Raw genomic sequence first — 14,957 nt, 5'->3', positions numbered from 1 at the left:
TGGCTGATTTACTTCTCTTCCTCAGCCCCCTTCTCTAACCCAGGGACTCGACTATAGTGCCCCGACTGAGAGCAGCTGGCTCGCCACGGGGCGAGGATGGAATCTGGGCCCTCTGGCCTGTAACCCATGGCCTATTGCTTCCATCACACCACTTGAAAGGGATTTTATTTGAAAGAAATAAAATTGCCAGTGTTGTTAAAAAAAAAATTAAATTCTTCTTGTTGAGGATTCCCCCTTTGACAAAACAAAAGACTTTCCAAAACATTGCCGGCGATAGACTGCAATTAATAAATATTATAAGTAGGATGGACCGGGAGAGTCACCCACTCGTACTAATTTGATTGGAAATATTGTACAAATAAATACATTAAATATTTCCTCTGTGTGAGGACGTGTTTTCCCCAGATGGCCTGGCGTATTGTCCAGTGTGCGCACAGTCCACTATTCTGTGTGTGTGCGCGTGCATGTGCGTCCTTGCCTCCAGTTTCTGGCTGCCCCAATCTGCATGTGTGGGACCATACCAGTACCATCTGAGGGGGTGTGTGCTTCTGTAATGAGATACCCTGCTGCAGTATCAATTAACATGTGTGTTGCTATAGTGAGATACCTGTTACAGTAACAGCTGGCTCCTCAACTGCCCATATTCGGTGGTGTTAATGATTTTTAGTCCCTTTCTCCGAGACCAGGGGAGGGTGGTATGGGAAATGGAACTGTTAAACTGGTCCTGTTGAGGTTGGCATTAACATGCATATTGAGATGATTAGCAGGAGCTTTACTCTGTATCTAACCCGTGCAGTACCTGCCCTGGGAGTGTTTGATGGGACAGTGTAGAGGGAGCTTTACTCTGTATCTAACCCTGTACCTGCCCTGGGAGTGTTTGATGGGACAGTGCAGAGGGAGCTTTACTCTGTATCTAACCCTGTACCTGCCCTGGGAGTGTTTGATGGGACAGTGCAGAGGGAGCTTTACTCTGTATCTAACCCTGTACCTGCCCTGGGAGTGTTTGATGGGACAGTGCAGAGGGAGCTTTACTCTGTATCTAACCCTGTACCTGCCCTGGGAGTGTTTGATGGGACAGTGTAGAGGGAGCTTTACTCTGTATCTAACCCTGTACCTGCCCTGGGAGTGTTTGATGGGACAGTGCAGAGGGAGCTTTACTCTGTATCTAACCCTGTACCTGCCCTGGGAGTGTTTGATGGGACAGTGTAGAGGGAGTTTTACTCTGTATCTAACCCGTGCAGTACCTGCCCTGGGAGTGTTTGATGGGACAGTGTAGAGGGAGCTTTACCCTGTATCTAACCCTGTACCTGCCCTGGGAGTGTTTGATGGGACAGTGCAGAGGGAGCTTTACTCTGTATCTAACCAGTGCTGTACCTGCCCTGGGAGTGTTTGAAGGGGACAGTGCAGAGGGAGCTTTACTCTGTATCTAGCCCTGTACCTGCCCTGAAGGTGTTTGATGGGACAGTGTAGAGGGAGCTTTACTCTGTATCTAACCCTGTACCTGCCGTGGGAGTGTTTGATGGGACAGTGTCGAGGGAGCTTTACTCTGTATCTAACCCGTGCTGCACCTGTCCTGGGACTAAAACTCTTTCATTCGCTGCACGAACACTCCTCATCAGCACAAACATTCGCCAGACATGTATATGAATTTTAAGCAAGCTTTCTGTGTTTCTTGGTTTATTTCAGGTGGTGAGGACTAACCAGTGTGCAGGAGAGTTCGTCATCACTTTCCCCAGGGCTTACCACAGTGGTTTCAATCAAGGCTACAACTTCGCTGAAGCTGTCAACTTCTGCACTGCAGACTGGGTACAGTTCCTGAGTACATTCAGTGATTCTACTGTATAATATACACTTTTAGCTGACAGCACTGCAATCCTCTGAAATATCTCCTCTCGTCCCCCCTGAGCTCCGAATACCTTAGGAAAGAATGTAGGAGCAGGAGGAGGCCATTCAGCCCCTCAAGCCTGTTCCGCCACTCAAATAGATCGTGGCTGATCTGTATCTTAACTCCATTTACCTGCCTTGGTTCCGTAACCCTTAATACCCTCACCCAACAAAATCTCAGTTTTGAAATTATCAATTGCCCCCCAACGTCGACAGCTTTTTGTGGGGGGAGAGTTCCAGATTTCCAATCCCCTTTGTGTGAAGAAGTGCTTCCTGACATCACCCCTGAACGGCTGAGCTCTAATGTTAAGGTTATGCCCCCCCTTGTTCTGGACTCTCCCCACCAGAGGAAATAGTTTCTCTCTATATACACTATCGAAACCTTTAATCAGCTTAAAACACCTCAATCAGATCAACCTCTTAATCTTCTCTATTGAAGGGAATACAAGCCTAGTCTCTGCAACCTGTCCTCGTAATTTAACCCTTTTAGCCCCGGTATCATTCTGGTGAATTCGCGCTGCACCCCCTCCAAGGCCAGTGTATCTTTCCGGAGGCGCGGTGCCCAGAACTGAAACACAGCGTCTCCAGATGGGGTCTAACCAGCGCTTTATATAACTGGGGGACATAACTTCCACCCCTTTGTGTTCCAGCCCCCTCTCCCTTCACATAAAGACTAACATTCTATTAGCCTTGTTAATTATTTTTTTGTACCTGTCCACTCGCTTTGTGATCTCTGTACCTTGTCCTACATACTCTTTCCCCCTCCCTGTATCCTCAGTGTGTTCTTCGCACCATCTGCTCCAGCTCCTCACCTTCCCCCTCGGTGTCCCGACCCTCCGCTATTGAACAGGCTTTTTAAAACCCGCCAATTAAATGCTCAGATTGGCGTCGATTGTCCTACTTTAAATAACACAGCGGCTTGCAGTCATATAGCACCTTGTCAAGTCCCTCAAATGTCTAAACTTCTACGTAGAATGAAGTGCGGTGATTGTCGTCATCTGGGCAGATGCAGCAGCCATGTTGCGCACAGCAAGATCCCACCCCGGTGACATGATTGGCCGCTGAATCTAATAGGGCAGTAACGATGCTCGTACGTGCCCGCTCGCGCTGACGCACGCTCGCTCTCACTTGCACGTGCCCAGTAACACTTACACGTGTTCTCTCTCATTCACTCACACACGCTCAGTCGTCCCCCCCCCCCCCCCCCCAAAGCCGTGCGCGTGTTCGGTTATACACACACACACTTGTGGTGCCATTCCGGTTGTGATTTGGTATTTATCCATTTTCTCCTCCCGATCCCGCCAGCTGCCCGCGGGCCGTCGGTGTATAGAGCACTACAGGCGGCTGCGGAGGTTCTGCGTCTTCTCCCACGAGGAGCTGATCTGCAAGATGGCGGCCTGCCCGGAGAAGCTGGACCTCAACCTGGCGGCGGCAGTGCACAAGGAGATGTTCATCATGGTGCAGGAGGAGAGGAAGCTCAGGAAGGCGCTGCTGGAGAAGGTATGGCTGGCTGGAAGAGGAGGGCTTTGCTGGGCTGGTTTCAGTGAGAGTCTGTACGATCGCTTCCACAGGCAGCTAGTTCTAAACTAGGAAGGTCCCAGATTCCTGGCCCCATATCTATGCTGCATTAGCTGATCTCAGGTAGGGCAAACAGTTTGGGGTGTTACATTTGGTCTGCTGGCCTGCAGTTCGGAGGGTTCCTGTTTCCGATCATAAACCAGCGAGTGGCCTTCGGCTACAGGATTAGATTTGGCCTTGCTGCTCCTTTCCTTGTTGTCAAATTATTCACCACTACTCATTACTTAGGGTCGCGCGTGAACACCAGTCACAGGGAGGAGATATTAGAGGCCCACCATTACAGGCACTCAGTGTCTGGGTATATCATGGGTTTGAGGCTGAGTAAAACTCCCTCTACACTGTCCCGTCAAGTAGTCCCGGGGCAGGTACAGTACAGGTTAGATACAGAGTAAGGCTCCCTCTACACTGTCCCATCAAATACTCCCAGGGCAGGTACAGCACTTTCCCCAGGGCTTACCACAGTGGTTTCAATCAAGGCTACAACTTCGCTGAAGCTGTCAACTTCTGCACTGCAGACTGGGTACAGTTCCTGAGTACATTCAGTGATTCTACTGTATAATATACACTTTTAGCTGACAGCACTGCAATCCTCTGAAATATCTCCTCTCGTCCCCCCTGAGCTCCGAATACCTTAGGAATGAATGATACAGAGTAAGGCTCCCTCTACACTGTCGCATGAAACACTCCCAGGGCAGGTACGGTGTGGATTAGATGCAGAGTCACCTGCTCAGCGGCCCTGCTGTGTCGGTGTGAAACATCCCACACCAGCCCTTACTGTGGCCTCTGATTGTAATTGCCAGTTTAATATTAGTTTTTACCATGTTATGGGGAATCTTATACTGTTTTCCTCTGCCCTTCAGCTGCCTAGGCCCTAACCGCTGGAATTCCCTCCCTAAACCTCTCCACCCCTCTCCTTTAAAATCGTCCTCTTTGACCAAGCTTTCAGTCATCTGTCACCCCTAATATCTCCTTATGAAGTTCGTTGTCAGATTTTGTTTGATAAAGCTTCTGTGAAGTGCCTTGGGGAGGTTTTACTGCGTTACAGGCGCTGTATAAATGCAAATTGGGTTTAGACTGTCCCAACTTCATTTCGTAAGAATCCCATACAACGAGCAGAGAGAGACGCCTTCATCCCTTTGATCTGGCCTGGAGTTGAGCACACCTCACAGGTGAAAGGCCGGAGTTTTAACCCGCTGCACCAGCCAGTTCCCACCGACCATCTGCTGCCTAACAGGTCTGTGCGTTTTGTCTTTCAGGGCATCACTGAAGCAGAACGCGAAGCTTTTGAGCTGCTGCCAGATGACGAGAGGCAATGCGACAAATGCAAGACCACCTGCTTCCTGTCTGCTCTGGCATGTTACGACTGCCCCGAGAGACTGGTGTGCCTCTACCACATTGATGATCTATGCAATTGCCCTCCCAACAAGCACTACCTGAGGTATGAAATCCCCGCTGACGTGGTCCACGGTCATTCCTCAATGTCGAATGAAAACAGAATATGTTTGCCATGCACGGCAGGTGCCTGAGACTGTTTAATATTGTGGGTGGAGGCCCTTCATCCTACTGACACGTCTATTTACACAATCCGGCATAGAGTGCTTACTTCCTGTTCACAAACCTTACTTTCTGTTGTCATGATTATGGTCCTATCTTTTCTGTCAACGTTTCCCATTCAATTTTGCGCTGTTAGTTATCGCGATGTAGTTTGCAGGTTCCAGCCACTAGTTACTGCTGAACCTGACCTGGTAGTGTAGAGGGAGCTTTACTCTGTATCTAACCCTGTACCTGCCCTGGGAGTGTTTGACGGGACAGTGTAGAGGGAGCTTTACTCTGTATCTAACCCTGTACCTGCCCTGGGAGTGTTTGATGGGACAGTGTAGAGGGAGCTTTACTCTGTATCTAACCCGTGCTGCACCTTCCCTGGGAGTGTTTGACGGGACAGTGTAGAGAGAGCTTTACTCTGTATCTCACCTAGCATTTAGTGAGTAGAGAGCTTTGTTTCGGACTTGGTTATAGTGCCCCTCTGATGGTCCAGGCTTGTAAATAAGGAATCTAAACGTGGTGTAGGTACAGGAGTGCTCGCCACCTGTGGAGCTGAACCCCTGTGTGGGACTTTGCCTTCAGGAGAAGAAGGGAGTAACCCTATGTGGGGAAATAACTAACCTGTTTGTTCTCGGCAGGTATCGGTACACCCTTGATGAGCTCCCAGCCATGTTGCACAAACTCAAGATCCGAGCAGAATCCTTTGATACATGGGCGAGCAAAGTGAAGACAGCTCTAGAGATGGAGGGCAAGCAGAAGAAAAGTAAGGACCATTTTATTTAGGACCTGGATGCTGCATTGTGGTTAACTCCCTGACGAGTGGACTCTGCTGCCCCCCCCCCCCCCTGTATCCTAACCCACACCAAGTCCCGTTCTCCCTTCTCTCCCTGTGCTCGCTGACCTACATTGGCTCCTGGTCCGGCAACACCTTGAATTTAAATTTCTCATCCGTGTGTTCAAATCCCTCCAGGGCCCTCGCCCCTCCCTATCTCTGTAACCTCCAACAACCTTCTGCGATCTCTGCGCTCCTCCAGTTCTGGCCTCTTGCGCATCCCCCGTTCCATTCGGCCCACCATTGGCGGCCGTGCCTTCAGCCACCTCGGCCCTGAGCTCCGGAATTCCCTCCCTAAACCTCTCCGTCTTCACCACCTCGCTCTCCTCCTTGAAGACGCTCCTTAAAACTGACCTCTTCGACCAAGGTCACCTGTCCTAATATCTCCTTACGTGTCTCGGTGTCACTTTTCGTTTGATATCGCTCCTGTGAAGCGCCTTGGGACGTTTTACTACGTTAAAGATGCTGTATAAATGCATGTTGTTGTAGTTGACAACCCCGGACTAACGGGATGAAATCACTGTGCAGCTGTCCCACGTGTAAGGATCCAACATACATTGAGGTTGGTGAGGTTTTAGCCCAGTTGATTAAGGCACAGGTCCACAGCCTGTCGTTTTGCACTAAATATTCGGACAGACTATCTCCACAGGGATGTTTGGTGGATGAGATTGGAAAACTCATGTTAGCGCAGCAGCGGGATTGCACACACATTACAGAGAATTAACAGCACAGAAACAGGCCATTCGGCCAAACTGGTCTATGCCACACCAGCCTCCTACCACCCTGCTTCATCTTACCCCATCAACATATCCTTCAATTCCTTTCTCCCTCATGTACTTATTGAGCTTCCCCTTACATTCATCGATTCTATTCCCCTCAACCACTCCCTGTGGGAGCGAGTTCCACATTCTCACCGCTCTCAGAGTAAAGAAGTTTCTCCTGAATTCCCTATTGGATTTATTAGTGACTGTCTTATATTTATGGCCCCTAGTTCTGGTCTCCCCCACAAGTGGAAACATCTTCTCCACGTTTACCCGTTCGAACCCATTCATAATTTTAAAGACCTCTATCAGGTCACCTCTCAGTCTCCTCCTTTCTGGAGAAAAGAGCCCCAGCCTGTTCTTCTCAAGTTGGGGAGGGGTTGGAGGGCGGTTGACGGATGTTGGGAGCACCGTAGAGGGAGGTTTGCGATCCCGGCCATGCTGTATCCGACGTGCTCGGGAATCTCGACGCTGACACAGGGTTCCAAATGAAAACTATTCTGTAATAGAAAAGAGAAAATGCTGGAAGCACTCAGCAGGTCAGGCAGCGTCTGTGGGGAGAGAGAGAGTTAACGTTTCAGGCCGATGATCTTTTATCAGAACTAGAAGATGCTGGCGATGAACAGCTTTTAAGCAAATGCATCAACAATAAGCAGACACTATTCCGTTCTTGGAATAGATGGAGAAGGAGTGGTAAATCAGGAAGTGGTGGCTGCGAGATGCCCAGCTGACGGTTGAAAGGCCCGTAGATTGTAGGAGGGAAGGGAAGGTCGAGGGAGGTGAGGAACTCTAGAGTTCGGAAAGGACGAGTTAGAGTGGCAGTTGGGTGCGTTGAGTCCTGATTTTAACTGAGGGTGCAGGGAGGGAGCAAGAGTGTGTCGGGTGGCGGTTTGGGGGTGCGATTATCGAGGAGGTTGGGGGGATTAACGAGGAGCATGGGGGGGGATGAACGAGGGTCTTGGAACAGCCATAGTCACTGAAGTACAGGACCCCACCGCGTATATCGGGCGCGATGGTGTAAGCGCGATTTGCCCACTTCGCACATTGGGACGGTAAATCCACCGACGTCCCTGATAACATCTTTTAAGAGGGGGAAGCCCTATGAGCTGGCCCTGGTCAGTTTCCAAGTTCCCGAACCGCTGTAACTGGGTTTGTGAATGCCTGTCGGAAATGAACACCTAATAAGGGGCTGATTCGAAGTAGGAAATATCACTGGGTACAGTTGGTCTGAAAGTCTCGCGTTCTCTACCGAAGTTACTCAAATAGATTGCCTTTTTACCGATGTAAAACCAGTGCTGCGGAGCGAACGGCAGGGAGTGGAAGGTAACCCCGAACAGGTGCTGGGACTGCCCGAAATAGCCGGCCGCTTAATACGGTTTAAATGGCACCGTTGTTGACAGCTGTGGTGATGGTAAATGGCCAGCACCATTCGCCTGACACAGGCGGCTGTCTGGAGAGTAGGGGGTGGGGAGGGAGGAAGTGTTTAGTCACGATGCTCCGGCCTTCGTGGTGTGGGGCAGGCTCGATGGGCCAGCCGGCCTTTTCCTGCCCTTCAGTTTCATTTGTTCGTATGAACGGGGAAAGGTGCAAGCGGTGGGGACCGAATCACAAAAGGGGCGACTTAAGCTTGTGAGGTTGGAGGAGAGGGGGTGGGGCTCCCAGCTCGTTACTTGGCTTGTCGTGCGTAACATGACCGTATTTTCCCATCTGATCTTATGGTTATTCCCCCCCCTCCCTCTCCCCCCAGCACTGGAGGAGCTGAAGGCACTGGTGACTGAGGCCAAAGAGAAGAAGTTCCCGGACAATGGCCTCCTTCAACAGCTGAAGAGCAGTGTCCAAGAGGTGGAGAAGTGCATTGCAGAAGCACTGCAGCTGGTCTGTAGTAAGAAGGGAGCAAGGTACGGGGGTGGGGGTTGGGGGGGGTGTTGAACTCTAGTTATACGACTCGGACAAAAGCCGAACGGTGCAGAGCGTGCTGCGGAGATCCCGCCAGGCAGTTTCCTCTTTCACCTTGGGCCTGAAGGGTGTCGTAGACAAGCCCTTAGATTTGGGGGGCACGGGAAGAGAGAGAGAGAAACAGACCCACCTCGGGTCCCACTCGTGACGCTGCCCACCGATCCCCGGTGGAAATCGTTCGGGTGTGCGAGAAGGATCGGGGGCGATGCAGTCAATTGGCCTACGGCCCGCACTGCCTGGGCCCACACATGGAGACCAGCCCCTCGGGTGCACCCGTGAAGACTGGCCTCTTGGCTGTCTGTCTGTCTGAGGTGCTGTTCCACAGGCAGCAGCCCTTCGACAGGAGTCGAGCAGAGACGCCGCGCCCTGCTGCAGATGGTGCAGTGATAGATCTCGCCCGCCCCCCAGGGCCTGAACTCTTCCCACTGGGTGGGAGTGTGTGCCCCACACTTGTAGTTTGACTAGTGCTTGGCTGTGCGATGCATAACTCGCTGACTATCGTTTCGCTGGTCTAGGCCGCAGCTGGACGGCGCAGAAGCTTCGACAAAGCTGACCCTGGATGAGCTGAGGACGTTTATAGAACAGCTGCGTTGCCTACCCTGTGTGATCAGTCAGATTCAAGACGTGCAGGTAACCCTCCAGTACCTACCGCGCAGAGAAGCAGCCCTTCCGTGTACTTTCCAAAAGAAAATAGTATCTTTACATGGAACTTACAGCACAGACACAGGCCATTCAGCCAAACCTGGTCCATGCTGGTCTTTCTGCTCCAAACAAGCCTCCTGCCTCCCTACTTCATCTCTCCCTATCAGCATGTCCTTCTATTCCTTTCTCCCTCGTGTTTATCTAGCTGCCCCTTAAATCCATCTATGTTATTTGTCTCAACCACTCCATGTGGGAGCGAGTTCCACATTCTCACCACTCTCTGGGTAAAGAAGTTTCTCCTGAATTCCCTATTGGATTTATTACTGACTATCTTATATTTATGGCCCCTAGTTCTGGTCTCTCCCCCCACAAGTGGAAACCTATCCTCTAAGTCTACTCTATCGAACCCCTTCGTAATTTTAAAGACCTCTATCAGGTCACCCCTCAGTCTTCTCTTTAGAGAAAAGAGCCTCAGCCTGTTCAGTCTTCCCTGATCAGTATAACTTCTCAGTTCTGGTATCATCTTTGTAAACCTTTTTTGCACCTTCTCCTGTGCCTCCATATCCCTCCTTGTAATACAGAAACCACTATCTCTGGTCTCATTGCACAAGCTGTCCCTGATCAGGACTGGTAATCTCGCTTGGGAGGCCACAGCACTTCAGAAGAGCAACTACCCCCCCCCCCCACACGAACACTGCTCCAATTTTCCCATTGGGAACTGGTGTGCAAAATGGGAAATTGTGGTCGTGGGGGGCGGCGAGAAAGATATTTTTCTAAAATCAGGGCTCAAGCACTTTTTGTTACAGCTTTGTAGAAGGAGCTTTACTCTGTATCTAACCCTGTACCTGCCCTGGGAGTGTTTGATGGGACAGTGTAGAGGGAGCTTTACTCTGTATCTAACCCTGTACCTGCCCTGGGAGTGTTTGATGGGACAGTGTAGAGGGAGCTTTACTCTGTATCTAACCCTGTACCTGCCCTGGGAGTGTTTGATGGGACAGTGTAGAGGGAGCTTTACTCTGTATCTAACCCTGTACCTGCCCTGGGAGTGTTTGACGGGACAGTGTAGAGGGAGCTTTACTCTGTATCTAACCCTGTACCTGCCCTGGGAGTGTTTGACGGGACAGTGTAGAGGGAGCTTTACTCTGTATCTAACCCTGTACCTGCCCTGGGAGTGTTTGATGGGACAGTGTAGAGGGAGCTTTACTCTGTATCTAACCCTGTACCTGCCCTGGGAGTGTTTGATGGGACAGTGTAGAGGGAGCTTTACTCTGTATCTAACCCTGTACCTGCCCTGGGAGTGTTTGATGGGACAGTGTAGAGGGAGCTTTACTCTGTATCTAACCCTGTACCTGCCCTGGGAGTGTTTGATGGGACAGTGTAGAGGGAGCTTTACTCTGTATTGAACCCCTGCTGCACGCTTCAAAAGAACTTAATTGGCTGTAAAGTGCTTTGGGACGACCTGAAATGCATTATATAAATACAAGTCTATCCTTTTCTGTACTCCACCCTTCTCCTTGCTGGGAAATGGCATGACTTCTTACAGCAACTGCACAATCGAAATCAAGAGCTCGCCATGTTTTGGGTGGGGGGGGGGGGGATTGCAGCCGGGGACCCTCGCCCCATTACTCCAGGGCACATAGTTCCAGAGCGTGGTCATCGGGCAAAGGCGCTGGTTGAGATGGTGGCCGTCGGTGACGCTGTCCTACCAAGGGGGCCGCCATTTTCAAGGTGGGTGGGTGGGCGCGAGACAACCACCCGACGTATTTTAAGACGAAAACAGCGCTGCGCGCACGAGAGAGATAAAGGTGGGGGGGAGCTAATTATTTTCATCGTGTTTTTTAAATTAAGGAGCTGCTGGAAGAGATTGAGAGGTTTCAGGCGCAGACGCAGGCCGCTCTGAAAGAACTGCGGCCGGACTCCCGCGAATTCCGGGACCTCATCGAGCAGGGCGGGCAGCTGGCGGTGGTGCTCCCGGAGATCGCCACGCTGCGGCAGGAGGCCCTGCAGGCGGAGTGGCTGGACCAGGTGCGCCGGACCCTGGCCGCGTCCGGGCGGGTCACGCTCGACGCCATGCGGCCGCTGGTGGAGTCGGGCTCCGAGCTGGCCCCTCACCCGGCGGTGGAGAAGGCCATGGCGGAACTCCAGGAGCTGCTGACCATCTCGGAGCGCTGGGAGGAGAAAGCCCAGATCTGCCTGGAGGCCAGGTACTACGGCGGGGGGGGTTGCCGATCTGAGCGCTCGTCCGAGCACCCTGCGCGGCGTGTCACGCAAAGGCGACAAGCGGAGGATGTGACGCCGGCCATTAAAATGGCTAATGGAGTGTTAGCTTTTATCCCTCGAGGGGCTGGAATGCAAAGGAGTGGAAGTGAATGCTGCAGTTATATAAAGCTCTGGTCAGACCCCATCTGGAGCACTGCGTTCAGTTCTGGGCACCGCACCTCAGGAAGGATATATTGCACCCTTGGAGTGGGTGCAGCGCAGGTTCACCAGAACGATACCGGGGCTAAAAGGGTTAAATTACGAAGAGGTGTTGAAGATGATTAAAGGAGTTGATAGGGTCGATAGAGAGAAACTATTCCCTCTGGTGGGGGGGGGGGGCGGGGGGGAGTCCAGAACAAGAGGGCAGAACCTTAAAATCAGAGCTCGGCCGTTCAGGGGTGATGTCGGGAAGTACCCTTCCGGAGAGTGGGAGGCATTGGAGAGCATCAGTAGGGAGGGCCGCGACTGGTTTGGCGGGGGGAGAACGAGCAGCAAGGAAGCTTATTGTTTTTGTATCACTGCTGGAGTGGCTGTGGAGATTGAAGTGGGGAAGTATCTGGTTTATCCTCCAGCTCGTCTAGTTTGGTGATCTCACTTAGTGCACTCCACGAGCGGACCTTCTTATAACCTCACACCTTGCCCTCCACCCCAACCAGTCCTTTCACACAGGCTGCTCCCATTCCCCCACTGTACGTGCTTCGGCCAGGCAGGTGGGACAGCATGGGATGCGGGACTTCAGTTAGAGACTAGAGAAGCTGGGATTGTTCTTCTCGGAGCAGAGAAGGTTAAGGGGCGATTTAATAGAGGTGTTTAAAAATCATGAAGGGGTTTTGATCGAGTAAATAAGGAGAAACTGTTTCCAGTGGCGGGAGGGTCCGGAACCAGAGGGCACACAGATTTAAGATAATTGGCAAAAGAACCAGAGGGGGAGATTTTTTTTTTACGCTCAGAGTTGTCACGATCTGGAATTCACTGTCTGAAAGGGCGCTGGAAACAGATTCAATAGTAACATTCAAAAGTAGCCATGATGTGGAGATGCCGGTGATGGACCGGGGTTGACAATTGTAAACAGTTTTACAACACCAAGTTATAGTGCAACGATTTTATTTGAAAATCACAAGCTTGAGGAAGGAGGAAGCCTCCGAAAGCTTGTGATTTTCAAATAAAATTGTCGCACTATAACTTGGCATTGTAAAATTGTTTACAACATTCAAAAGGGAAGTGAATAAATACTGGAAAAGGATGTCTTTGCAGGACTTCGGGGGAAAGAGGCGGAGAAGTGGGACTAATCGGATGGCTCTACCAAAGTGCCGGCACGAGCACGATGGGCCGAATGGCTGCCTCCTGCGCTGCGCGATTCTGAGATTGTAACATTCGCTGGGGCTTCTCCTGGCCTGGTGCCACTGAGCCCGAGAGCCCAGCAGAAGCAGGAGGCTGAGGGGGGGGAGGGCACATTGAGTCAGCGTCTGTCCCCGGTCGCAGCTGCAGAGCTGCCGCCTCCTCTTCGGCCGTAGGCGCGGACTGAGTTTTGCCCTCGTGTTGTCTCTCCGTTAGGCAGAAGCATCCGCCTGCCACGCTGGAAGCCATCATCAAGGAAGCGGAGAACATCCCGGTGGAGCTGCCCAATATCCAGGCTCTGAAAGAAGCGCTGTCGAAGGCAAGAGCGTGGATCGCAGACGTCGAAGAGATACAGGCGAGTCCCTTTCATATTAAAACAAAAAAAAACGCACGCCCCCCGTCCTCCCCAGTTATCTTCCCTCCTGGTCCTCGAGCTTGCAAACCTTCCCTCGGATCCATTTCCACGAGCCCCTGTTACCTAGGTGACCACTCTTTCACGCCTGAGACTTGGACACTAAGTGTCGGGCAAGCTGTGTGACTCCCTGCTCCTCCTCGAGCAGTTCCACGGGATCTTCAACGCCCCCTGCCCGCCCCCCCCCCCCCCCCCTGGAATCCACAGGGGCTGCCGTGTCTCCCTGCTCCACCGGCTGCGCGGCGTCGAGCAGGCGATCCCTGGGAGGAGCGGAGATGTGTCTCCGTTACTGGTCTGCAGTCAATCCCCAACCACTTCCCAGGTTTGTTCTGCACTTCAAGTTCTTTAATTAAGTTCCACCAATTCTGGCCTCTTGCGCATCCCCCCACTTCGTTCGCCCCACCTTTGGCGGCCGTGCCTTCTGCCCTCTAGGCCCTAAGCTGTGGAATTCCCTCCCTAAACCCCTCCGCATCCTTTTAAGATACTGCTTAAAACCTACCGCTTTGACCAAGCTTTTGGTCTTATGTGCCTCAGATTTTGTCTGATAATGCTGCTGTTTTACTACGTTAAAGACGCTGGATAAATGTACGTTAATGAAATTGTACCAGGGTCAGGTTAAAACTTTGTACTTCCCCTGAAGGTCTAGCCTTGGTTCCATTGCATTCACTCTCACCTCTTAGCCAGAAGGTTGTGGGTTCAAACCTCACTCTAGAGACGAGCCTATAATCCAGGCTAATGTTTCAGTGCAGTACTGAGGGAGTGCCGAACCATCGGAGGTGCCATCTTTTGGATGAGACGCTAAACCTAGACTCCTCTGCCTTCGGGTGGGACGTAAAGATCCCGCGGCCACTATTTCGAAGAAGAGCAGGGGGGAGTTCTCCCCGGTTTCCTGGGGCCAATATTTTTCCTTCGACCAACATCACTAAGAACAGAATATCTGGTCGTTATCTCGTTGCTGTTTGTGGGATCTTGCTATGCGCAATTGGCGGCCGCGTTTCCCGACGTTACAACAGTGACTTCAAAAGTACTTCATTGGCTGTAAAGCGCTTTGGGACGTCCCGAGGCCGTGAAAGGTGCTGATGAAATGCAAGTTCGTTCTTTCTTTCTAAGCCACACAGACCAGACGGTCCCAATTAATGATGGTGCATTAGCTGATCTCTGCTTGCGGCCCCGGTTGGAACACTGCCATTAATCTCAGCATTTCTGTCTTAGGAAGGGGAGAAATGAGCCAGAATTCTTGTTCCTGATCGCTATCTCGACACTCCTGCTGGAAAATGCACGTCAGATTGAGGGCAGGATCAGGCTTGGCTTCGACACCCTCTCTAGTCAAATAACTCGCCACCTGTCTGGGCTCGGGCATGAATATAATGGCTGCTCGGGAGGGTGGCCAGTGAAGGAGGAAAGAAGGAAAAGATAGGACTTGAATTTATATGGAGCCTTTCACAACCTCAGGACATCCCAAATGGTTTTACAGCCAGTGAAGAACTTTTTGAAGTGTAGTCACTGTTATAATGTACAGTCAATTTGCACACCGCAAGATCCCACAAACAGCAATGTGATAATGAGCAGGTCATCTGTTTTTGGCTGTTGACTGAGGTACCCGGGGGAGAACTCCCCTGCTCTTCCAGTAGTGGCCGTGGAATCTTTTACGTCCCACCTGAGAGGGCAGACGGGGGCCTCGAATTAACATCTCATACGAAAGACGGCACCTCCGACAGTGCAGCGCTCCCTCAGCACTGGCACCGGGGGGGGT

At 51.5% G+C, this 14,957-nt stretch overlaps 1 protein-coding gene across 1 annotated transcript in view; it reads left to right on the top strand.

The window, feature by feature from the left end:
• Nucleotides 1-14,957, top strand: part of kdm5c (lysine demethylase 5C) — a 60,812-nt gene that overhangs the window by 31,955 nt on the left and 13,900 nt on the right. The window contains exons 14-21 of the mRNA XM_067976237.1: nucleotides 1,687-1,806; nucleotides 3,190-3,384; nucleotides 4,719-4,900; nucleotides 5,643-5,767; nucleotides 8,345-8,495; nucleotides 9,069-9,183; nucleotides 11,044-11,399; nucleotides 13,009-13,147. Coding sequence (XP_067832338.1) covers nucleotides 1,687-1,806; nucleotides 3,190-3,384; nucleotides 4,719-4,900; nucleotides 5,643-5,767; nucleotides 8,345-8,495; nucleotides 9,069-9,183; nucleotides 11,044-11,399; nucleotides 13,009-13,147 — 1,383 coding nt within the window. The remainder of the gene's footprint in view (nucleotides 1-1,686; nucleotides 1,807-3,189; nucleotides 3,385-4,718; nucleotides 4,901-5,642; nucleotides 5,768-8,344; nucleotides 8,496-9,068; nucleotides 9,184-11,043; nucleotides 11,400-13,008; nucleotides 13,148-14,957) is intronic.

This window comes from Heptranchias perlo, chromosome 45 (assembly GCF_035084215.1).
Source record: "Heptranchias perlo isolate sHepPer1 chromosome 45, sHepPer1.hap1, whole genome shotgun sequence".
Classification (NCBI taxonomy): domain Eukaryota; kingdom Metazoa; phylum Chordata; class Chondrichthyes; order Hexanchiformes; family Hexanchidae; genus Heptranchias; species Heptranchias perlo.
This window is presented reverse-complemented; position numbering and strand designations above follow the sequence as displayed.